The sequence below is a fragment of the Dermacentor andersoni genome, chromosome 2 (genome assembly GCF_023375885.2).
Source record: "Dermacentor andersoni chromosome 2, qqDerAnde1_hic_scaffold, whole genome shotgun sequence".
Taxonomy (NCBI): Eukaryota; Metazoa; Arthropoda; class Arachnida; order Ixodida; family Ixodidae; genus Dermacentor; species Dermacentor andersoni.
Window position 1 is genome coordinate 28,536,138 of NC_092815.1, and position 25,411 is coordinate 28,561,548.

Consider the following 25,411-nt stretch of genomic DNA (forward strand, 5'->3'; position numbering starts at 1 on the left):
ACTAGAATTGTGCGATCTGCCAGAGGCGATTATTAAAAATTAGTCTTTGCAAAAACACCTCATATACATGTAAGGAGAACCATGGGGCTCGATTTGTGTATATATATATATATATATATATGCTCCTTCACCATAGTCGTCTCGCGTAGCAATACACAGCAGTTACAGCAGATTCACGTGAAATGGGAACCCTTTGAGTATGCAGGGGGCTCGATGTACATGTACCTAAAGCGCAATGTTTATTGCCTTTTGTTCACATAATTGACAAACACAAATTGCGTTGCGTACACAAGTGCGTACAACGCACTTGAAGGGGATAACGGGCCCTTTCAGCTGTAGGCCACGGTCACCGGATCCTCGGGGCGCCGAACCACAGTGTCGCAGCTCTTGGCGCGTGCCTGAAATTCGACGACAAGCTCGCAGTTTCACCACTTGCGAAAGCCGAAGGGTTGCGGCGCATAGAACTCCTCGCCCTCTATAGCCTCCCCCCTCCCGCCCCCCGCCCTCTCTTCCCCGTACAACTGCCGCGCCGACCAGTTTTGAATGGCGCTCTTCGAGCGCGACGCAACTCGACATGGCGACGCGCGAGTCATTCGCGCGCAGAGGAATTTTAATTTGCAGCGCTCACGGTTCCAGCTGCGAGCTATAGCTGCGCGCGGGAGATATATTACGGTCACGGCCCGAGAGCACGCCCGCAGGCGATGCGTTCGTGTAGCGGGTTTCGCAGCTTGTTCGCTTCAATCCCGGAGGGTGCATTTCTTATACCAAACGGCGCAAAGACGCACATGTTAGCAGGAATAAGAAAAGAAAGTGCTCAAGAAAAGTTTGCAGTTTCGGGCCCGGGAAGAGCGAAGCAGCGATAGCAATGCATTAGAATATTACCCGAAGTAACTAACGTTCTTATATATGTGTCACGCGTATCTGTCACGTATGTGTCATAAATACGTGTCCCGTGTGCTGTCCAGGTTATGTATTACAATGATGGCCTCGCAGAACGAATCTAATTCCTTCCGGGGGTGTGCTTGTTCTACGAGACATATTCGTTCTGAGGGACATGTTTTCCGTCGTTGTCGTCGTCGTCGTTGTTGTTGTTGTTTGTGGGAAATCTTTTAGTATTACCAGAACCTTCATTAATACAACATGTAATACAACTATAACGCAAGAAATATTACAGCACATTATAAAAGGATCTCTCTTTACCAACGAGGTGTGGTGCAGGGGAGAGGTGTTCGAAGAGATGTGGTGGAGGAAGGAGGCTATTTGGCGCTAATGTTTGCAGTCACCTGCCCTTTTAGAAGCACTTCTCAGTCGAACACTTCTCTTTTTGGAGTCTTTTCATCGGCGAAACCGATGAGGTGTGCAGCAGACATTGGACAAAGTGTATTGAGTCTAAGCATTTCACTCTTCAAAAGTCCGCGGTACAATTCATTTCACTTCAGCATCCAGGTTAGCTCAGATGGCAGAATGACCACCCCGGAAACAAGACACTGGTTCCGGATTCGACGCTCGTTCAAGGACGAATTTTTCTTCAACTGTGAAAGTTGTTTTGTTTTTTCCTATATAGCTTCGTCCTACAGCCCGGTGGATAACAATTTCCCTTTCACAGTCTCCGAAATCGGCTCACTTTTGATTACAGGTTGCACCATCTCCAGGTTCGTTTCATTTTCTTGTTACATTCTCTCAGGAATGGTCCCACTCTGCTCGACAAGAAATCGACGGACAGACAGACAAAAAACTCAATGAGGGTGGATAGGCAAAGAAAGCTTGGCTAACAAATTCATCGGGACTGATTTTATCACGATGACAAGCATTTTATGTCGGTCGAAGGAGCATACTCAAGCAACAAAATATAAATTTAAGATTTGACTTTTTAACAGAAGTCGGAAGATCGATATGAGCGAGAACTGACACCCGTGGCCCGAGCAGCTTATAACGCTTCAAGACTTGCAAGGAGCTGACGCTGCTTATAGTTGCGGGACATGCTAATGAATTTAACTATTGGGTGAATTGCGCGAGGACAAGGCAAGAAAGGAAACAAGCATTGCAGTCGTGTTTGTTTCCTTCATTGTCCCGTCCTCGCGCAGTTCACCCAAAAGTTAATATGCACCAACAAGCCTAGCTAAAAGCACTTCTTCAGTTTAATGAATTCAAGCTAACTTTACTCTCTTGAAGCTGAAGCGTAAGCAGGGACGCCACTCGCAGACGCCTCCTATAGCAGGATACAAATAAAAAAAACAGTTGGAAACCAAGGCACACGGATCGCGCGGCGTTGTGTTACTCCGCTAGCCAATCACAGAAGCAAACGAAATCATCGTCATGCGACCTTTCCAAAATGGCGTCGTACTTGATACCTCCGGAGCGTCTGCTCTTTTTGGAGTCTTTTCATCGGCGAAACCGATGAGGTGTGCAGCAGACATTGGACAAAGTGTAATGAGTCTAAGCATTTCACTCTTCAAAAGTCCGCGGTACAATTCATTTCACTGCTGAGCCCGTTTTACTCATGCCAACTGAAGTGAAACTTGACAGTAAATAGTTGCAGCGAAGCAAGCATATTATTTCAGTTCAATAAAGAATTACGCTTTCACCGTTCTACTGTTATAGACGACTGAAAACGCATAAAATTACGCGCTTTTAAGTTTACTTTTGTGGTGAATCGGCCTACGTATGGAGAGTGCTTAACGCTTGTTTCACCTCCGCCACGGGTCCAGCCGGTATTGCACTTTCTTCGGGATCGGCCCACGTATGAGGAGTGCCTGCTTCACGTCCGCCGCGGGTCGAGCCGGTATTGCATTTTCTTCGGGTTCGGCCCACGTACTGGGAGTGCTTAACGCCTGCTTCACCTCCGCCGCGAGTCGGCCCGGCATTGCACTGTCTCCGGGATCGGCCGACGTATGGGGAGTACCTAACGCCTGCTTCACCTCCGCCGCGGGTCCAGCCGGTATTGCACTTTCTTCGGGATCGGCCCACGCAGGCACGTACGCAGGATTTTTTTTCGGGGGGGGCCCACCACCTCCATCATCATCATCATCATCATCCTCCTCATCATCATCATCAGCCTGTTCTTTGTCCACTGCAGGACGAAGGCCTCTCCCTGCGATCTCCAATTACCCCTGTCCTGCGCCAACCGATTCCAACTAGCGCCCGCGAATTTCCTAGTTTCATCGCTCCACGTAGTGTTTTGTCGTCCTCGATTGCGTTCCCCTTCTCTTGGTACCCATTCTGTAACCCTAATGGTCCAACGGTTATCTAACCGGCGCATTGCATGACCTGCCCAGCTACATTTTTTCCTCTTGATGTCAATTAGAATATCGTCTATACCCGTTCGCTCTCTGATCCAAACCGCTCTCTTTCTCTCTCAACGTTATGCCTAGCAACCTTCGTTCGATCGCTCTTTGCGCGGTCCTTAACTTGCTCTGAAGTCTCTGCCCCATATGTCAGCACTGGCAAAATGCACTGATTGCACACTGATTGCACACTTTACTTTTCAATAATAATGGTAAGCTTCCAGTCAGGAGCTGGCAATGTCTGCCGTATGCGATCCAACATATTTCTATTCTTCTGTGAATTTCCTTCTCATGATCAGGGTTCCCTGTGATTAATTGATCTAGGTAAACGTACTCCTTCACAGTCTCTAGTGGCCGACTGGCGATCCTGATCTCTTGTTCCTTTGCCCGGCTATTTATCATTATCTTAATCTTCTGCATATTAATATTCAACCCCACTCTTACACTCTCTTTGTTAAGGTCGCCAATCATTTGTTGTAACTCGTCTGCATTGTTGTTGAATAGAACAATGTCATCGGCAAACCGAAGGTTGCTGAAATATTTGCCGTCGATCTTCACTCCTAAGCCTTCCCAGTTTAATAGCTTGAATTCTAAGCACGCAGTGAATAGCTTTGGAGAAATTGTGTCTCCCTGTCTGACCCCTTTCTCTATAGGTATCTCCCTGCTTTTCTTGTGTAGAATTTAGGTAGCTGTAGAATCTCTGTAGATATTCTTACGCGAAGGACGAGTCAGTAAGACGAGAAACTATTTACAGATTATATTTAGAACAACGGTTGCAGCGTTGACCGGTTAGATTCACAGCGCGAGCCCAGTTCGTTCTTCCTCCTCTTTTCTGGAGTGATGGCGCCTACGCGCCTCGTTCAAACAAACAAATACCACATGCATGTAGCAATATTTTCCAAGCTTTTAACGTAAGCGTTCTGTACTCCTTGATTACGTAGTGCCTCTACGATTGCTGGTATCTCTACTGAATCAAATGCCTTTTCGTAATCTATATAAGCCACATAGAGAGGCTAATTGTACTCTGCAGATTTCGCGATAACCTGATTGATGACATGGATGTGATCCATTGTAAAGTATCTCTTCCTGAAGCCAGCCTGTTCCCTTGGTTGACAAAATCCAGTGTTGCCCTTATTCTATTGGAGATTATTTTGGTAAACATTTTATATAATACTGGAAGCAAGCTAATGGTCCCATAATTTTTCAATTCTTTAACGTCTCCTTTTTTGTAGATTAATAGAATGTCTGCATTCTTCCAGTTTTCTGGGACCCTTGCAGTCGATAGACACTTCGTATAAAGAGCCGCCAGTTTTCCAAGCATTATGTCTTCTCCATCTTTGATTAAATCGACTGTTATTCCACCTTCTCCTCCCGCTCTTCATCGTTTCATGTCTTGCAGGGCCCTTCTGACCTCATCGCTAGTTATAGGAGAGTTTCTGTATCCTGTTCATTACTGTGTCTAAGTGAGATATCGTGACTCCTCTGGGTACTGTATACAGGTCAGCTTAGAATTTTTCCGCTGCTTTTACTATATCTTCGAGATTTCTGATGATATTATCCTCCTTATCTTTTAGTGCATACATCATGGTCTGTCCTATGCCAAGTTTCTTTTTTACTGATTTCAGGCTGCGTTCATTTTTTACGGCTTCTTCAGTCTTTCTCATGTTATAGTTTCGAATATCAGTTATTTTCGCCTTGTTGATCAGTTTTGACAGTTAAGCGAAGTGCGTAACGCTGTGCGGCCGCCAGTCCCATACAACCGCGTAGAGCGCAGGACTCTGCGATTCTAGACGTACTGCGCTCACCGCGAAAGGTTAGAAAAACACCCACATAAGCATAGCAGAGAAGCGGCTGCGTGAGGCGGTTCGACCGATAAGTGTAGAAGCGTCATTCAAAACAAGCAATTGTTCTCCACTTCCGGCGGCGTTTTCTCTATTTCCTTTTTAAATAAAAAGATGTTGATCCATAAACATTCTCATAAACAACGGCTAACATTTTTATTATTCGCTTTTGTTCGCAGTTTGGTTGTTGCCTTGGCTCTCTCCCTTAGAAGATCGCTTAATTTCTCAACTCCTTGCGATTTTTGTTTCCGGTTGCCGATTTTGCACGAAAAGGGCTATACAATTAGGGAAAAACAGACGAGGTAACGGGCGACAGTCATCTTGCTTATGGGTTTAAGGGTTATTGCAGGGTTTCATGATGGACGCTCTTTCACATTATTTTATTTCCCACCTTATCTAACCCATATCACGTGTATATATGGTTCCGGGCAGCACTTCCGGCGCATCTTCCAGCGTCGCGGCGAGCCGTAACTCAAGGAAATAATGAAGCAAAGGGATAAGTTAAACGCAACTGGCGTTTTCTCCGGCCGCAACTCGTTCCATGAGAGTACAGACCAGCTGAGTAACAGCCGCATCCCTCTCCTGGTCCCAGGATCAGCCTAAACAAAGAAGGTTTAACTAACAAAAGCAACAGCTATGCGCGTGACGGTTGAATAGATGGTGACAACTGAACGCATCTCGAGTTAATCGCGCGGGTGCGGAATATATGAGAAAACCGTCCTTCACATTACAAGAGATGCCGATAACTACCGCCATCTAAAAGGAGTGAAAAAGGCAGCATAATGCTGACCGATGAACAGCTGCCAAGTCTCAACATTGATCTGGCGGCGCTTTAGGAATGTGTGAGGAGTGGTGGCGTGGGTGGGGAGGGGGGGGGGGGGTATGCCACTTGATTTCGGGGGGGGCCCGGGCCCCCCCGGGCCCCCCCTTGGGTACGTGCCTGGGCCCACGTATGGGGAGTTCTTAACGCCTGCTTCACGTCCGCCGCGGGTCCAGCCGGTATTGCACTTCCTTCGTGATCGGCCCACATTTGGGGAGTGCTTAACGCCTGCTTCACCTCCACCGCGGGTCGGGTCGGCATTGCACTGTATCCGGGATCGGCCCATGTATGGAGAGTGCTTAACGCTTGCTTCACCTTCGCCGCGGGTCCAGCCGGTATTGCATTATCTTCACAGGTTCTCGCAGTCTGCGCCGGCTGTGACGACGCCCTAATCATATACACTATACAATGCTCCACGCAGGCCGTGTTGGTTGGTTGGTTGGTTGGTTACAAACTTTATTTCTACTATTTACAAGAGAGCTGTGAGCTGAGGCCTAAGGGCCCAGCCCTTACAAAGTCTAGGGGGCGGTCCCTAGTCCGGGACCCCCGTGGCTTCTGCAGCGGCTTTGGCTCGGGCCACCAGGGCACGTTGTTCCTGGAGGGTTGAGCAGCCGAGCAGGGTGGCCTCCCAGTCCTCTCGGGTAGGGTGGGGGTTTGGGGGGAAAGCAGGGTTGGAGGGGCATGCCCACACCATGTGGTATGTGTCCGCAAACACCTCCCCACAGTGCGGGCACTCGCCCGAAAATGCCGCCATCCCCTTCGCGACACCTGACGCTGACCACACCGTCAGCTTTCGCCGCCGAAGCCATACAAGCTCCTTGCTACCTCCAATGTGGAGACGGTGAGATAAGATGTGAGAAGCAAAAATTACGGATTAGTGGCTGAGTGAAATAAACTGCGCAAGGTTGTCTATTCCAATGAAGTATACGCAAGGTAACGTTTATTTTATAGTCATTTATATAGTTTTATCTATATTGATACAAGGCAGAAACATATTTAAACAACGCGCGCAGGTTCATGCGCCCCCTCAAGAGGACAACGGCGTATTGGAGGAAAAGACGACGCAATGATGGCACGTGTTTTCGCCGCACGCACTTGCATCGCAGATGGCCGTTGTCAGCGTCTACAAGAAGAAGAAGAGGTGAAGCGACGCTCGAGAGAGAAGAAGAAGGCATCCTTGATCTCCTGTTCAGAACGCGGCAGTCCTTTTTATTTACCCCCAGGGCACGAGTTAGCCCACAATAAATAGTTGTGTCTGGACTCCCTTAATTTTTCGTCACAATATTATATATCATATATTCATTTTATAAGTGTGTATAGTTACGTTGCAAAGCGAATTCAGGGCTCTCATGCAGATTGCGTTGATGGCTGTACTTTTATTGACACTTGATATCGGCCACGCTTTACACTGCGTCCTTCATCGCCGCCTGAAGACCACTGCATATCGTTCAATCAATAATTTATTTAATGTGCCCAGGAACAACCCTAAGGTCCGAGATCTGGCGCGCGCATAGAGGGAAAAAAAGGGCCTACAGTGAACGTAAAAAAAAACTAGGAAAATAAACAAAAGCATATTTGGTGGAAATGATATTGTGCGTCAACTTGAGTGCTACTTTCAAGATTGCTGATTTCTACTTGTATTGCTCTGTCTTCTTTCTTTCTTTCTTTCTTTCTTTCTTTCTTTCTTTCTTTCTTTCTTTCTTTCTTTCTTTCTTTTTTCTCCATATCTTTTGGTTAGCTTTTCTCTTTACGTGCATTTTGTGTGATCCTCCTGCTCGAACCACACAGTGGTTTGCAGTATTGCAAGATAAATGAAGTAAAATGAGAACAGCTGTGTGTAATACAGGAAAAAAAAAGCACATTAAATATAAAAGCACAATTATGAAAAATACATACAACACGACGTAAGGCAAGTTCAATAGAAAAAGTAGGAGGGAAGGACCTGAACAATGTGTGAAAATCACTATAAAACAACGATGCAAAGCTCGGAAACAACAGTGACAGTCACTTATGAAAAATATCGAGATCAACAAAACAAAGTTCGGCAGCATATGCCACACTCCTGTAACACGTGAAGGCGAAATGCAGCTGCACACGTAGTAATGGATTAAGTTATACGATCGGAGGGAGTCAGACTTCTTGCAAGACATAACGATTCGGTGTTTGAATTAAACGTATGGCGCTGTAGGTCGACCTGCTCAACGGCACATGCGAGCTCCTAGTGCACTACCTAAAGGTTCTTTCGTTCTTTCTTCCGTTCTCACTTTATTTTTCGTCTTTCTTTCTCTCTTTCGTGCTTTCTTCTTTCTTGCGTTTCTTCATTCACATTCAGCCATCGCATTCTTGCTTGCTTACGGAGGAGGTATGAGCCATTCCTGATTATTCTATTTTTGGCATCACTGGACTAGACGTTTATTTCGGCTACGATCGAGCCATTGCAGTGAGCCACTTACGGCTTTAGCATTAGAATACCGGTAGAAACAATCCCAGGATGACTGCCAACGTCACTGCGATGCACACCGTATTGTCACCGCCGAAACGCGTCATGTATGAGGCGTGTGCTGGAGCCGGGCTCCTTTATTCGTGCTTCCCTCTGAGCACGCTGCACCATCTATTGGCGCCGCCAAGAAATCCGTGCGTGGCGCGTGTTTGCATGTGTATTCAGGTCTGAAAAAGGTGTGGTTCTGTTCAGCCAAGCACAGAATAAATTTCAAAGCAGTTTTTTTTTTTTTTTTTTTTTATCGGAGAGCGGCACATTCCCTGTGGCTTAAGTTGACGTCAAACAGGTTCATTCAAGAAGCAGCACATGTCCGGTGACCCAAGTTGTTTCGACGGTTGCCTTCGAACCCGGTACCCTCAGCATATAAGGTTGGTACAAATTAGAGCAAAGTGGCTTAGAGTAGAGTTGTGAAAGACACGTGACAATGTATGACGTCACGTATCATGGCCGTAACCAATTAGAGAAGTCATTATGCTTTCGCGTTCAAATCTCGTAAGGATACGTAAGTGGCTCAATTTTTCGCTCAAGGAGCCATTTGACGCTTTCATATCAAAGCAGGTCCGACTGCAGGATGCGACAGTCATTAACAGTGCATTATTTAATGATAATCCCTGTACATAGTTAACGCCTGCCGTCGCTGATTTTTGTGTGTGATCCACCAGTCTCACCCAATTGTCTATTCATTCATTGAAGTTTGTGAACTAACAGTGAAACGACCACATTTTTATATATATATATATATATATATATATATATATATATATATATGTGTGTGTGTGTGTGTGTGTGTGTGTGTGTGTGTGTGTGTGTGTGTGTGTGTGTGTGTGTGTGTGTGTGTGTGTGTGTGTGTGTGTCCCAATTCGGTAACATTTCAAAGAGTAATTATACGCAAAGTTCCTATTCATTGAAGTCATATCACAAGAAGCCAACAAACACTGACACCAAGGACAACATAGGGGAAATTACTTGTGCTTGCTAAATAAAATAAAGAAATGACAAATTATTGGAAATGAAAGTGGATGAAGAAACAACTTGAGGCCAGAGATGCCTAAATCGACCGCTGGGCAGATATCCTCACATTCTAATAAAACGTGCTCCATCGTTTCCCTAGCTTTACCGCAGCAAGCACATGCTTCTTCTTTTATCTTGCTTTATAAGTGCGTGTTCTAAGGCATTCTGATCTCGCTTGAAAAGGAATGAGCTTCCCTTTGAGTCATCCTAAATTGTTTCCTTCCTGATTTCGTCTTTTTCTCTTAAGTAGTCACTCATGGCAGGTTTCTTTTCCATTGCCGCCACCCATGAGATTATCTCAGCCTCTCTGACTTTCCACTTGACTTCTTCGTTGCTGGTTAAGCTTCCTGGTTCTTTTCCTCCACTGTGAATCAATGTTATTCCTGTATACAAATACGGAGAACACTTTCCCAGCCCATTCACTTTCTTCCATATTGCTCAGTCGTTCTTCATAATTAATTTTACTGTGAGCTTCCCTCACTTCAAAACTTGTCCGGCCCATATCACACCCTGCACACTGCAGCTTCATTTGTAGTCTTCCCGTGAGCGCCCTATGCGAGGCGTCCCACTGACCTTTGGTTGCCATCGAGACCTGATTGTACCTCTGATTTCGAGCAAACAGCCGCATTTCCAAATGTAAGTCGTGTAGCCATTACCTTTCCACATACCCCGGAGCACCTCGTACCAATTGTATCCCCATAGTGCTCTGTGTTTCATTATGGCCGCATTTCTCTTCACTTTTACTCTTATTGTTTTTTCCTGTGTTTCCACATATCTATTGCCTTCGTTTATCCATATACCAAGGTATGTATATTCTTTTACGCAAGGCATTTCCTGGCCCTGTATTGTTCCTGTCTACTCGCTGTTTTCATTGAATATCATAACACCTGATTTTTTAACGCTAAATTTCAGATCTAACTTGTCGGCTTACTCCACAGATATTAGCCAGACGTTGCATATCACTTTCTTGTTAGCTTGCAACACAATGTCGTCTGCATAAAACAAACCTGAATGCTGCTGCTCTACTACTGTACCCACCTGTTTGTGTGAGAGATTAAACCCGATATTACTTCTTTCTAGCGCCCTTTCCGTGCTCCCCATGTACATCATAAACAGCAGTGGGGATAAAGGGCACCCCTGCCTCAGTCCCTTGTTGATATCAACTTTCTACCCGCTTCTCATCTCTTCCCATTCAACACAAACGGTATTTTCTAGGTAAATCTCTCTCAAAAATAGCGAGAGCTAGCTGCGGAGCTCCCACGTACCATCTGAGGGCAAGGCAAGGCCAGGATGCGCCAGGATGCGCCCGCGATATACGGCGCCTGCAGAGGGCTAAAAAAATCTAGTAACGTTGGTGCGGATTGCATCCCGCAATCCACTGCGCAATCAAAGAGAAATACTGCTGTTTTTAACTAAAGTCCGATGGAGTGCCTCACTGATTACTGTGCATTCTGCTAGGAGGAAAGCACCAAGAAACGCCAAAAACGCCTGTGAAAAAAAAAAAAGATAAAAATCCGCAACGCGTCGTTACTCGTTAAAACAGACGTTTGGGCGAGTTGGCAAGACATATTTGAAACAAAACAGCGAGATTTTCACGGGGACAAGCGGGGAGAAACGACACGGACAGCGCTCGTCCGTGTCGTTTCTCCCCGTGAAAACCGCGCTGTTTTGTTTCAAACAAGTCGTTACTCGCTCAAGAAACGAAACCGAAAATGTAAAAGAAAATTGCAAGTAATTTGCAAAATTATTATTCACACAAACTGTTGAACACATTTTTATGAAGGTAATAAGCAACACTTAGTTCCAAGAAGAATCTTAAACACCACGTTTGCTTTGTTTATTTGGCGGTTGTCGAATCAAGCTCTGGCCTTCTCTGGCATCACTGTGTGACAACAATAATGGTGGCTTTGGATGTTGCGGAACTGTTACATCGAGGACCTCAAACTATATTCGTTTTTTCTTTCGTTGTTCTTTCCTTCTGCCTCTGCAGTGGATCTGTTCATGACGGTAAGAACGTGCGATTGCACCCTTTAGCCAAACAGGCCTACGTTCTGTCATTCTCATTCCAATCACCATAGCTTAGTGTTCTTGTCGCTGACATAAAACACGTTGCAGACGCCGTTTCCAAATGTCTTCATTATCAAGACCGCTTCTTTGCTTTCCTGTTAACTGCAGGGGCGCAGCTTTCCAGTGCTGAATCTCAGGTCCTTAGGCATCCTTCCAGTGGAAACGTTCATCACCTGATTTTCGCAAACGAGAGCACAGTTTCTCGTGTCTACAGAAGCAAAGCAGACTTGATCTACAGCGTCGGAGATATTCCCCAGTTAGTGTCGCCAAGTGACAACTTTCTCTTTCTGGTTTCTTAGTGCTCTTTCCTATTTAATACTGATTCTGCAACGTTCCTACAACAGGCAGGAGCTCCAGGCGAGGCCCCTGGTTCGAGATGCTGGCCACGAGAGCTGCCCATCGGACGCGCCGTGTAACAGGCTCAACGCCGAGTGCCTTACGTGCAAATTCAACTACTCTTGCGTTTATGGTGAAGAAGTCGCCGTTATGTGTCAACCCAAGTCGGGAATCAAGTGCATTGTGAGTGACACCACGAGCGCGAAGCCAGTTTCGTTTTTCCTATTCTTCTCGGTGATATATTTGTCCGAACGTCCGAATTTTGCACATATGAGCTGCTTGAGAAAAATAAAAGGCCGATGCAGCGCATAATTGAAATCCATACATTTAATCCGCAAATTGCATCTCATCCGAGTACAGTTTGAAATTGCTGTGTGTAGCACAGGCTAAACTTAAGCGAAATTTATTTCCACATTTCATGTATTGTTCTTTAATAGAAGGGGCCAATATTGTGAAGGGAACTGTTAGCTGTGTTCAGTCCCTCATATGTAGTCAGGGCGGTAAATTTCTGTACTGGAATGCTATTCTGCACTGGAATGCTAGCCACATGCTCGCCCCAAATGTGACATAAATTCTGCCCGAAAAGTTTTGTTTATCGTGCTGTTAGAGTTTCTTTAGAAAAGTAATCATAATTATTTGTTGGACAGTAGATGGTATGGCGTGAACATAGACGCGGACGAGAAAAAAAGAATGACGCGCAAGAGCCCTAAGCTCCAAGTGAAATTTAGTTACTGCATCTTGTTTGTGTACAAAAAAAAAGTGAGAACAGCAATAATACCAACGTCATACATACCAACATCATATATGCTTACAGACATGATGCCTGATTGTTTCATCTTGCTCTCCGTGTAATGGCACCTGTGTAATGATCCCAGTGTCATTATAGTGTACAATTATAGGATGTATGCTGTACAGTATAGTCCTTAAAAGCCTGCTATTCTAAAAAATGTTGATGTACGAAATGAAACGAAGGAAGACGAAGATTGGTGGCAGTGAGTCTCCAGAGTTGTTCTTTCCATCCATCCTACCATCCATTTTGCAAAGGCAAAGCAACAGACCTCATCGCCCCAGCATGTTGCCAACCACAAATGAGCATGACTTGAAAAAACAGTTGCTGTTATTCTTGGTAATCATATGCCTGAAGAACATCCTCATGTTGGAGCATCATCATCTTTTTTAAGTACATAGACCACTTGTCATCACTGTTAAATTTCAGTTAGAATTTAGCACTTGTGTGTATCATGTCTTCTTTTCCTGTCTATAATTGTGCTTTCCTGTCCATAATCAGCACTTGAGTTGTAATATAGCAAGCAAAAAATAAAGGCATCCTAAACTCGCTTGGCATTTTGCTACTATTTAGGAACTGTTTCATTGAGCTCTCTCTATACAATTTTTACACAAGAAAGGCTTGCCCTTGACATATCACATACAAGAACCATAGTGCAATTGATGGCAATACTATGCAGGACAAGTCTGGTGCCTTTGAGCGGAAGATGATCTGCCGCTACTGCTATCAGACAGCAAACAGTGAGCACATCTGTGACCACAACAGCACCTGCCAGGTGAACAGTGCTCCACGTCAGCGCTACATTGCAACATGCAACGTTCGGCCTGATGTTCTCTGTCTTGGTAAGGAGCTGTACAAAGGCTTTGTATTAAGAGGCCTTTTGTTGATGCTTGTGGAGCTCCTGTTATGAGCAGCACCACCGCCACTACACACACTGGCTTACTTGTACTGAGAAAGCCAAGAGGCTCATCATTATTAGCCAAGGAAGTCAGCATATTGTACAGTGAGAGAGAGAGAGAGAGAGAGAACAACTTTAGTGAAAATGCCTGCAGAGTCGGTTAGGCTCCCTCCACGCAGGGAGGACAAGCTTTTACCGTGACACGGCCACTACGTCAGTCTTGTGCATTGTGCTCCTCGAGGTCTTGGTTCCTCGCTACTTCCGCGGGTCCGAGAGGGCCGCTGCCCCCTTCCTTGGGGTGCTGCCCCCCGTCTCCACGGTTTCGCGCGGTCGCTGCCTCTCTAGAGCTGCCGAGACCTGCTGGACGGCCTTGAGTTGTGTCACTTTGTCATAGCTCCTTGTTGCAGCCTCTAGCTGCGGCGGGATCGTCGTCTTCTCGCAGATTTATGCTACAGTCCCAAAGGATGTGAGCCGCGGTGGCTCTCTCCTTCGCGCACAGTCTACTCGCTCGGACACACGTGCTTAGCTAGCACCGGGGTGAGCAGGGACCCCGTCTGTAATTGCCTATATAACACTGCCTCCTTCCGAGTAAGCCCCGGGTGAGGTGGCGGCATAGTCCCTCTGTTAAGTCTGTACCACTTCACTATTACGTTGAAGGTGGTCATCTTGTTCTTGGCACTGCACCACGACCAACACTCCAAGTCGGCCGTGCTTGCAGCTGCGCGGTTGGTTAGTCCTCGCGCGGCCGAGTTGGCCGTCTCATTGTGGTTCACGTTCCCGCATTCCGACACGTCACTGCCCATGTGGGCCGGAAACCGCTTGATCACCACAGCACTTTTGCGTGCGATGTCTTCGGCCTTGCGCAGTATGCGCGCGGCCTCACTACACACCCTACCCTTGGCGTAGTTCTTCACTGCCATTCTAGAGTCACACAACACTGTAGTGCATCCGGGGTCGGAGACGGCCAAGGCGATGGCCACCTCCTCCGCCCGGTGCGCCTCTCGAGTCCGGATGCTCGCCGCGGTCTTCGTTGCACCCGTCGATGCCCCGACAGCCACCACTGCGTCTGCGTCGCTACTATGCGTCGCGTATGCCTCGATACTCCGCCGCGTCCACGTAGACGGCGCCTCAAGAAATAGACTTCAGGTTGTATTTCGGATAAATTTTGGTGGGCCTTCAATACCTAAGCCCGTGGGTGATGCTAAAAAAATGTAATTCTGGGGTTTTACTTCCCAAGAAAAATACACTGTGATTATGAGGCACGCCGCAGTGGAGGACTCCGGATCGATTTTACCACCTTGGGTGCTTTAACATGCGCTTTTCTTTCTCTGTCTCTCTCTCTCTCTCCCTTTCATTTTGCCCCATAGAATTGTGGCCGCTGCAGCCAGGATTTCATCCCATGCCTCTTTGAGCTTAGCAACACAACACCAAAGCCATTACACCAGCACGGCGAGTGGACGAAATGCTATCACTTCAGTGACATGTCACACAGGCTGTCATGTTGCATAAAAAAGAAATTATTCATGAAAGTGACAGTCTGTTTATTGTTTATTAATGACGTGTTGAATGCAGGACATGATTATGCTATTTATTTATTTATTTTGGAATCTGTCAATCCCATGGGTGGAATTATTACAGGAGTGGCTGTATACTACAGGTAATATACAGGCACAAGCATTGTATTCGATGTATAAAGAAAAAATTTAAGATACACTCTAGAATTAGTGGCACACATAAGTTTGCCACTTTGCCAGGAACACATGCACTATATATTTCTCAATTTCTTCTACAAACATTTGTAGCATTGGTTGGTCTACATGCAATTGGTAAAGCGCATTCCATTTCCTAATTACTTGAGGGAAAGAAGATAAATGAAACATATTGTTATTACAGAAATAGCCTTTGTACATTGAATCGTGCTTTTGGCGTACCTTCCCTTTTTATTTTATGTTAACGAAAGCTACAGTGTTAGTTTTGGAGTGACCATTCAGCAATTGATAAAAGAACTTCAGGCGATGTATCTTTGCTCCGTCGCAAAGTGTAGCTAGCCCCACGCGCTGCAGAAGCTCCGTAAGTGAATTGGTTCACTTGTAGCAGTTAAAGATTAATCTTACCGCCTTGCACTGTATGCTCTCAAGTGCAGAAATGCTTCTATTTGTGAACGGAAACCACACTATGTTTGCATATTGTAGGATTGGTCTAATAAACGTGACATATGACAAGTGCTCGGTTTCTCTATTTGTATTGCAGAGGGTTCGTTTAAGGAAAAAGAAGTTATTCATTGCTTTTTATTACACGTGTTGCACTTTCGCTTCTAGCTGAGGTCAGATTTTATTGAAAACCCGAAGTTTTTCTACTTAGTTACTGCTCAAAGGGTTATGCCCTTAAATGAGAATGGGAATGAAAGTTGACATTTCTTCTTTGTTATAGTCATTGTGACCGATTTTTTTTTTTTTTTTTTTTTTTTTCAGTAATAGCTACCATTCGCCAGTCTCGACACCACTGGGCTCTTTGTGGAATGCGTTCAGAGAATTATTAAGGGCCACTTGATCGTTACGGTCTTTAATTTCACTGTAGAGCATGCAGTAGTATGCAAATAACCTAATTTTTACATAAGCGATTTCTACAATATTGTCTATGAATAACAGAGCGAGAGAAGAGAGAGAGAAACAACTTTATTTGCCACTGCAGGGTAGGAAGTTAGGGCAGGTAGGCCTAGTGTGGCTCCCAGGTGGGGGCGACGTCTTGGGCCCACGAGATGAGTGCCAGTTGCGTTTTCTTGTCTGCTCTTGTCAGCAGCTGGTTCCAACCCTCCTCGGAGGGAGCTGGCAGTAATGATTGTGGGGGAGGGTTACCCTCGCATTCCCAGAGAATGTGTGCCCGAGTGGCGAACACTCCATGGTCGCACTTAGTACAGACAGGGTCATAATCCCCTCCAGTGATTAAATAAAGCCTAGAATGACTGAGAATTGAATCGGTCTGCAGTCTGCGAAGCATGGTGGCTTGCGCTCGTTCGAGGTCGGGGTGGGGAGGCGGGTACACGCGTCTCGTCTCCTTGTAGAAGTTTGTAATTTCAGCATAAGATTTGGGGGCCTCTGCGAGCGCATCTGGGTTCAAGGGGCCGGCCTCCCGGTTAGTTGGGCCTCGGGCTAAACGGTCGACCCCTTCGTTCCCAGAGTTCCCCACGTGAGCAGGTACCCACACTAAGCTTACAGTTCTGTCGAGAGCGCAACCGCGGAGGATGTGTGCGGCGGGGAGACAGAGTGAGTTTTTTTAGAAATTTTGGATGGCTTGTTTAGAGTCACTGAGAACCGTGCTTGTGCGGGGATCCGCAATGGCTAGCGTGATCGCGACCTCTTCGGCAGCGGGGGAGGAGTGTGTGCGCATTGTAGCGGCACTGATGAGAGTTGTGGTTGGCGTCGCTACGCAGGCTACGTATATGTTAAAGTCGCATTTCGCCGCGTCCACGTACTTGACATGTTCGTCGGCGGAGTAGGTGACGTCTAAGGCTTGTGCCTTCAGTTGGCGGCGCCTTCAGTTGGCGGCGCCTATCGTGGCGGCCGGGTAGCATATTCTTGGCCATGGGTTTGATGACCAACCGACTGAAGACTCCAGTCGGGAGGGGAGCAGTGGGGTGGATGTCACCTGTAGGGTTGATGTTAAGACTATTAAGAATGTAACGACTGTGTTCGGTGCGAGAAAGACTGTGTGTCTGTGCAGTCTTGTGTGCCTCTATCAGCTCTGTGAGGGTGTTATATACTCCAAGCTGGAGGAGACGCTGCGTGCTGGCGGACTGGGGCAGTCCCATTGCCGCCTTGTACGCTGAGCGAATGATGCTATTTACCGCCTCTTCGTCATTGCGGCGGAGGTGGTAATAAGGGTATGTGCAGACAATCCTACTAATAAGGTAGGCTTGTGTGAGGCGGCAGAGGTCGGCCTCCCGCATTCCCCTGTGGCGAGTGGCAATGCGGCGGATTAGGCCGTTAATTTGGTGGGCTGTGGTTCGGAGGCATTGGATGGCTTCCGAGTTCTGCGTGTTGTTCTGCACCAGCATGCCTAACACACGGATGGTCTGTACGGGGGCTATGGGGTGGGTGGCAATGTGGAGCGTGATCGGCTCTTGAGGGTCGGGGACGAGTCGGCGGACACGTCTGTCTCGTACAACTAACAGTTCAGACTTGGTGGGCGAACAAACGAGATCATTTGCCTGCACGTAAGTGTGGACGGTGTCGATTGGCTGTTGAAGTGAATCTTGTATCTCCCCGTCCGAGCCAGAGTTTGTCCAGAGGGTAATATCATCGGCGTATATTGAGTGCTTAATGTGGGGTAGGGTGTCGAGAAGTGTGGGAAGGCCTCGCATAGTAATGTTGAATAGGAACAGGGACAAAACAGCTTCCTGTGGTGTTCCCCGGGTGCCCATGGTGACTTTGTCACTGCAGAGGTCTCTAATGTGGAGTTCAGCAGTGCGGTTGTTAAGGAAGTTGGCAATATAATTGTAGGTGCGAGTGCCTACATTCATCTGCGAGAGGTTGGCCAGTATAGAAGCGTGCGACACGTTGTCGAACGCTTTACTGACGTCGAGGCCGAGAATGGTGCGTGTCGCCCGGATGGGACCCGTGTTGAGTATGTCATGTTGTATCTGCCACATAATGTCTTGGGTAGAGAGTCCAGCCCGGAACCCAAACATGGTGGCGGGGAGGAGATCCTCCTTGTCTGCGTGAATGCGGAGTCTGTTCAGAACTACGTGCTCCATAACCTTCCCCAGGCAAGACGTGAGCGAGATGGGCCGGAGGTTGCCCAGATTGAGTCGTTTGCCTGGTTTGGGTATTAAGATTACCTTGGCATGCTTCCAGGAGTCTGGAAGGCGACCTTCATGCCAGTGGTGGTTGAAAAGGTCCGCAAGTGCTGCGACCGACTGGTCGTCGAGGTTGCGGAGCATTTTGTTGGTGATATGGTCATCGCCGGCGGCCGTGGTAGTCTTGATGCGGTTGAGAGCGGTGCGGACTTCCGATGCCATGATGTCTCTGTCCAAGTCGGGGTTCTGGGAGCCTTTGTAATTTAAGGGGGTGGGAATGTCGGTGGAGGTGTTTATGTATTTGTCTTTCAAGGTAGCGAGGGGTTCCTGGTTCGTGCCTGGAAACGCATGTATGACGCGGTTGAGATTCTTGTGTGATGCACACTTGGTGTGGGTCGGATCAAGCAAGTGCTTGAGCAGAAACCATGTGTTCTTGCATCCCAACTGCCCGTCGAGTCGGTCGCAAGTCTGATGCCATTGTTCCTGACTAAGTTTGGCGGAGTAGGCTTCGATCTCTCGTTCGAGGCGAGCGAGGCGAAGCTTGAGAGGGCGGTTGTGTTTGCGTCGGAGCCAGCGAGCGTGGATGCTGCGCTGGGCCTCCCACATATGCATGAGTTTAGCATCTGGGGTGGGGCCACCCTCCCTATGAATAACAAAGAGTGGAGCCAATACAGATCCCTGCGGGACACCCGAAAGGTCAGAGCAGTGGCGGTTATATTGTGCGAACTGCTAGTGATCTGAAAGATAATTTCTAATCCAGTCCATTATCGGGCCATTTCCATGTTTATCTGTAAGTTTAGAGATGAGTTTAGCATGTGCCATACGATCAAAGGCCTTTAAGAAGTCTAACAAAATTATATCAATTTGTGAGTGGTTATTAATGGCCAGCACGAAGTTACGCATTGCCTCGACAAGTTGGGCGACTGTAGATAACTGGCTTCTGAAACCACGCTGAGAAAGGTAGATCAGGTTTCGTCCACATATTTTGTTATTAATTTTTGCATAACGTGCTCAAGAATTTTACGACAAGTACAAGTGAGAGAAATTGGTCTGTAGTTTGACGGGGTTGTACAGATTACCATGGTATTACCATGGTATTACCATGGCAATTTTCCAGTTCTTGGGAAGGCTGATCGCAAATTGATTTCATGAATATGAGATGGAGGTATCTGCCAACCAGTTCAGAATAGCGTTTTAAGAAGTTGTTCGGTATTTCATCCAGGCCACTACTTTTCATCAAGGTTTAAGAGCAGTGAAAGAATACCAGTTGCTGTGATTTCTAAAGACGGTAATGTTTTAACTTGGTCTCTGTAATCAAGGTGCACCTGAATCATCATGCTATTGTCACTACTAAAAACCTAGTGGAAGTAAGAATAGAAAAGATTTGCCTTTATCTCCCCTTCTGTGGCTGGTAAAGTGGTTTGGGTTGCGTGGTTAGTGCACATGTAGCACCAAAATTTATCAGGCGAGCTTTTGATAAAGATGTGGAATGTGTTTCCGAAAAGGTGGTGTTTCAGAATCCGTATCTTGCCTTTTAAGACCAACGTGAGCGACACTATCTGAGAGCTAGTGCTCCCTTGTATTTTTCTGTACTTTCTTACTCGTTTGATTTTGAACTTTAAGTGAATTATTTCGTGACTAATCCACGGATTGTGCTTTCTAGTAGTCTTTTTCCATGTGGGAATAAAATTATCTGTACAATACATGACATGGTTTTTGAAATGTGTCCACACATAATCTATGCTTGCGCTACTATCTGAACAAAGATCTGAGAAGTCAGAATATGCATGTGAAAGGTAGGTCATTATTGCGGCATCATCTGCTTTATTGAAAGAGAGTACGAGCTTTACCGAGCCTCGTTGACGAAAGGGAGCTGATAAAGGCAAGGTGCACAAAATTTTGTGATCGGATATTCCATCTACTGTTTGAACACATGTGCTGTCAGCTGAAAAGTAATCACTCACAAATACTAGGTCTAACAGAACAGAATGCTCCATGCACTCGTGTAGGTTGAACAACAAGTTGGTTGAAAATAAATGTAAACATTCTGTAAAGTCTATTACAGTATTGTGCATGTAACCCGGACTCGGCGAGAGCCAGTTTACATCGGGTAGGTTAAAGTCACCCGCCGTAATTGTCCTGCCACCTAGCACGTGCAAATTCAGGTAGTCAAAAAGAGGGTGCAGATACGGAGCTGCAGCATTCGGGGGCCTATCAACGGCACCAACGTGCATGATACTGTCATTAAGATACAGCTTAAACCAGATTGGCTCGACACCAGGCATGTCCGGCATAACTAAATTCCCTACCACAAGAGTATTGCAATGCCTCCCCCTCTGGTATCTCTATCTTTGCGAATGATTGAGTAGCTCGGTGGCATGATTTCATGGTCGTATATAGCTGCATTCAAACACATTTCGATCACAGTGATAATATCAGGTTTTAACGTCAACAAAATAGCTTCCAGCTGGTCCATCTTATTTGTAAGACTTTGCGTGTTAACATTGAGGAACATTAGGAACGTTGCCGCCAGGAAGACCGAGCTGCTGGCAGTTTGGCTTCTTCATTTTTTCTTTTTATTAGACAATATTCTTACGGCTATCATCCGAAACATGAAGACATCCATTTATCTGAACTTTGTCATAAATCAGTCTAACCTTTTCGCCTTGCTGCGATGTTGTTTGGTTGTATACCACTTGTTTTTTTCTTATTTCACGAACGCCAAACGAGTAATCTTCACCTATCGAGAACCGAAGCCTTTGAGTTTGGAGGAGCAAGACTAAAGTATTTTAACTTCGTTGCGGTAGTCAAGTGTGTGTGCGCGTGTGTGTGTGGGCGCGCGCGCACGCGCGTGTGTGTGTGTGTGTGTGTGTGTGTGTGTGTGTGTGTGTGTGTGTGTGTGTGTGTGTGTGTGTGTGTGTGTTTGTGTGTGTGTGTGTGTGTGTGTGTGTGGAGAGAGAGAGAGAGAAACATTATTTAACAGGAAGAGAGTTTAAGGAGGGCTGGTCAGAGCCCTCCAGTCCAGCGCCCCACTGGCCTCTGCGACCTGCCTGACTTGGTTAATTAAGGACTTTTGTCCTGCCAAGTTGGAATGGTTGAGCTGTTCCTCCCGCTACTCCATTGTGTTATTGCTATTTAGACAACTCGTTCTGCTGTTCCTGGACTTCATAAACAATAAGGTTCAACCTCCGACTTCTGTTTTCAAGATCGTCAATTTATTTTTGTTCATATATTTCACACAATTTGTTTGTTCTACTATTCGCTTTACGCAAGTTTCTTATCAGTTCCAGATACTTTTTGGTTGGTCACAGATTTTCGTCTTCTGCGATTGACTCCAATTGCTTTGTTAGCTCGTCATCCGTCGGCACGGATTCGTTTCGATATCACCACTAAGCAACAACAGGAATTGAAGGGAAGTAATCACATCAGAAAGCATCTCACACAATGGCCATAAATATGGCAGCAAAATTAGGCAGACATTGTTCCTATGGTAACATTTTCCGTACTGCCTGCTTACCTGGACAAGAAATGGACAAAACAAGAAAGGGACGGGTTTGAGGTCCACATCATGGTATCACTGCTATCTCCACTGTCTGGTGCTCTGGCGAAGCAAAGTTTTACAGAGGTCCACGTCATGGTATCGCTGCCATGCCCACTGTTGAGTGCTCTGGCAAAGCGAAGTTTTATAGCGTTGGCTTCGGTTGCTGATGCCATTGCTTCTGGCGGTTCCGGTCATGTGCTTCCTGAGACAGCACTGAATAGACAGTCCAGTATGGGCAGTAACTCTTCTTGATCAGTGACGAGAATGAATGGTTGACGACAGTAGCATTTTGGCAATTTGTGATAGTCCCGCTGGTGATAGCAGCAATCCAAGCAGAACCTGTACAAGAAACAGGAACACGCTTTTGCTTCTAAGAAACCATGTGATTACTGATTACCGCCCATGATAATTCATTGTCGAGCAATGCCAGAAGTAGTACACTTAGCAAGGAATTTTTCAGCCACTTGGAAAAAGATTTATAGTAAGAATCTTACCATTAGATGCCGATAAATACATGGTAGACTGCTTTGTGACAAAGAACTTGTTCATTTTCAGGTAGGAGGCAGTTCCACAAGAACCTGCTCTGCAATTGGACCAGGGGCTACAGCTGGTGGACAGCCCTAGTGCTCAGGTTTGTATACTTTTGTAGCATACCATATATTAATGTGCTTACTTGCCATGAAATTGATGCACACACACTTGTTCACACTTCTAACCTGCACTGTGATTTGATTCTTCTGATCAGCTGTTCTGCAAGGACATTGGCAAAAGCTCTCATCTAGCCATGGCTCTCTCATGTTTACTGTCCTCCTCTTTGACCACATGGCAACAACAGTACAGTTAAACATTTATTTACTTAGACCCAACTTTACAAAACAATTATATTTAATGAAGTGATCTCAATTCCCTGACACATATTTGTAGAGCCTAATGTGTTGAAAACGTCAAAGCAAGGAAGTGAACTCAGCATCTTGTCCAACTTAACCAAGTTTTGAGAGGAAATATAGATAAAGTGTGTTATCTTCTCAGTGCACCAATTGTTTAGTCCAGCAATGCCCTCACAATAAAAAATTGAGATCTTTTTTGGCTCTTGATGTACTCATCTCATGATAAAAGAATGCTGAACATAAGCCATGCATCCTGAATACTTGTGCAATACAACTTGTGACACATACATTACATAAGCTTATTGCCCAACATGAACCAATGCTAAGCAGAACTAAGGCGGTCAATAATGGGCAGTGTACTCTGCAGTATTCTGCAGTGTTCATAATGGTCATTACAGTTTTGTACATGGAAGGGTGTGATATTGGGATTGTTGGTAAAACTTGCTTGTTATAAAATGTAAAACAGCATTAAGATGCTGTATACGGTAATTTTTCAAATGCATTCTTGTATTGTTGAATGCCATCATTCAACAAATGTACTGTTTCATATACCCACTCCTGTCCAAGGCCCGAGACTAAGGCCGGCAGCAAGTACCAAATAAAATAAATAAAGAAGTTTGATTAACAGCGCAAGGACACCAGAGGGAACAGAAGAGAGAACTGAGTGCTGTTGGAAGTCAGCGCTCTGTTCTCGCTTCTGTCCCCTCTGGTGTGTCTGCACTGTTAATTAAGGTTTAAAGTTTGTACATCAGTTCTGACCAGTTTGCACTGACATTGCAGCATTGTGCTTGGCGGCTTTGGAGCAGACCGGTTCTACCTGGGCATGTGGCAAGAGGGCATTGGCAAGCTCTTCAGCTTTGGTGGTCTTGGTGTCTGGACGCTGGTCGATGTCGTCCTCGTGGCTGCAGGCTATTTGGGACCTGCTGATGGTTCCCTGTACATTTCGTGATGGGGCATTCTAGACGGTTGCAGGATTTGTTACAGTGCACTCAGAAGGGCTGATGCACTTATGCTAGCTGCAGGTGTGCCAAAAAGCTCTAGGTAGGGTTACAGCAGGAATATCTTCCCCCTCCACCCCACTTGTAGTGATAGCACAACGAACGCAAAGCCCGATCTCTGGGTGCCTACATTCTGGTGCAGTTCCTCAGAAAAATGTGTGCAATGAGGTTTGTGACAAAAAGCCAGACTGGTTTCCCTCCTCTGACTAACCAGGTGATGCTAGTTCATTTCTCTAAACCCACAACATTTTACCTGAAGCATCATCTCCATTACATAAGACGATTTTTTCCTCCTCCCCCCCCCCCTTTTTTTCCTAAAGCAAAGCTGCACATATATAGGGAATACAAACATACAGTTCAGTGTTGTAATGCTTCAAGCAGTTTACAGAATTTTTGTAAGAAATTTTATCATGTTCTGCAGTTAGATATTTTCTCTGGGTGTGTTCTGGCACTGCATTCTCGGTCGATCATTGCTAATGTGTGCCAATTGGTCAAACCAGCAGAAGCACTCATGGCAAAAGAACCAGGCAGCTGGGATGCACAGTTGGCGTTGAGCTTATGGCTCATGGGACCCAAAGAAAAGGTGAATGTTTCGGCAGCCTGTACCTGCATTCGGATTTCCAGCCTGTTTTAATACAGTTGAACCTCACTGTAACGAAGTCGAATCAGGCATGAAAATACCTTCATTATATCTGATATTCATTATAAGCATGCACGTGAATAATCGACCAAAAAATGATTGCGGTCAGGTCTATGTAAAAGAAACAAGTGGGGTGGCTCCTATGGGCCAGCAGCAGGTCTCCTGTGCATTTTTGACCTGTCGACATCTTGCCGTGCCGATACAAGACATGGGAACAACAATAAATTATGAACATCCACTCTGCACCAAATAAACATGCTCTGCATCACCACATGTGCAAGCAAAAATTTTCCTCAATGTGTAACTGATACCGTGTCCAATCCCACATTTTCAGTTTCCTCATTGCAGGAGTATACTCCACTGAAATAAAGCCTGGCCGACCAAATGCTATATTTACTTCCTTATATCCGATAATTCATTATATTTGTGTTATAGCAAGGTTTGACTGTACGTGTGAACAACATGGCCTTTAGCAGAAAGAGCATAGAAATCCCTTTCTTGCATCCTGTTCTTTCTCTCTGTTCCTGCAAAAGTCACGAGCCCAAATGCATACACTTCATCATAGTGTTGTATGATTTTACTGGCTCCTAGCACAAACTGCTGGGAAATTCAACATTTTCACGGAACCAATGCACTGTGAATCTTTGATATGGGCAAGAGCTGTTGTACACTGTGAAACAAATGCTCTCAGCAGTTATTTCCCTACCACACAAAAATTTGTCATCAGGCAGTGACTCTTCTGGTTGAAGTCTTAATTGTGCTAAGCCTCCTTTCAAAGTATTGTCGTTACTCGGTTGCATTACAAAGGGAGTGTGCTCGCACGTCTTTTCTGTACCATGACATGCTTGCAAATTGAAGGTGGATCACTAGGGCTTCAGTTAAACAACTGTTTATTGGCGTTGGGCATGTGGCAGAGCAGTTCTTGTAAATAGTGTACACAACGTATTGTATGGGTGCTTGGAAATAAACTCATTAACTTCTGCATCTTTTGTTACCTTTCTCAGAT

General features: G+C 45.9%; 1 protein-coding gene across 1 annotated transcript; it reads left to right on the plus strand.

The window, feature by feature from the left end:
* Nucleotides 1-11,328: 11,328 nt before the first annotated feature.
* On the plus strand, nucleotides 11,329-25,410 carry amx (TM2 domain-containing protein 3 almondex). Its single transcript, XM_050189611.3, has 6 exons — nucleotides 11,329-11,463; nucleotides 11,632-11,779; nucleotides 11,868-12,042; nucleotides 13,326-13,488; nucleotides 22,436-22,511; nucleotides 23,548-25,410. Exons 1-6 carry the CDS (start codon nucleotides 11,355-11,357, stop codon nucleotides 23,714-23,716), a joined length of 840 nt encoding a protein of 279 aa, XP_050045568.1. The 5' UTR covers nucleotides 11,329-11,354; the 3' UTR covers nucleotides 23,717-25,410.
* Nucleotide 25,411: the final 1 nt, after the last annotated feature.

What these genes read in the sequence shown, in the direction of transcription:
- amx (XM_050189611.3), top strand. Translation starts at nt 11,355, where the DNA reads ATGGTGGCTTTGGATGTTGCGGAACTGTTACATCGAGGACCTCAAACT. An exon ending in AGTCGGGAATCAAGTGCATT is followed by an intron (nt 12,043 to 13,325) that starts GTGAGTGACACC and finishes AATACTATGCAG; the next exon opens with GACAAGTCTGGTGCCTTTGA. An exon ending in TGGACAGCCCTAGTGCTCAG is followed by an intron (nt 22,512 to 23,547) that starts GTTTGTATACTT and finishes CTGACATTGCAG; the next exon opens with CATTGTGCTTGGCGGCTTTG.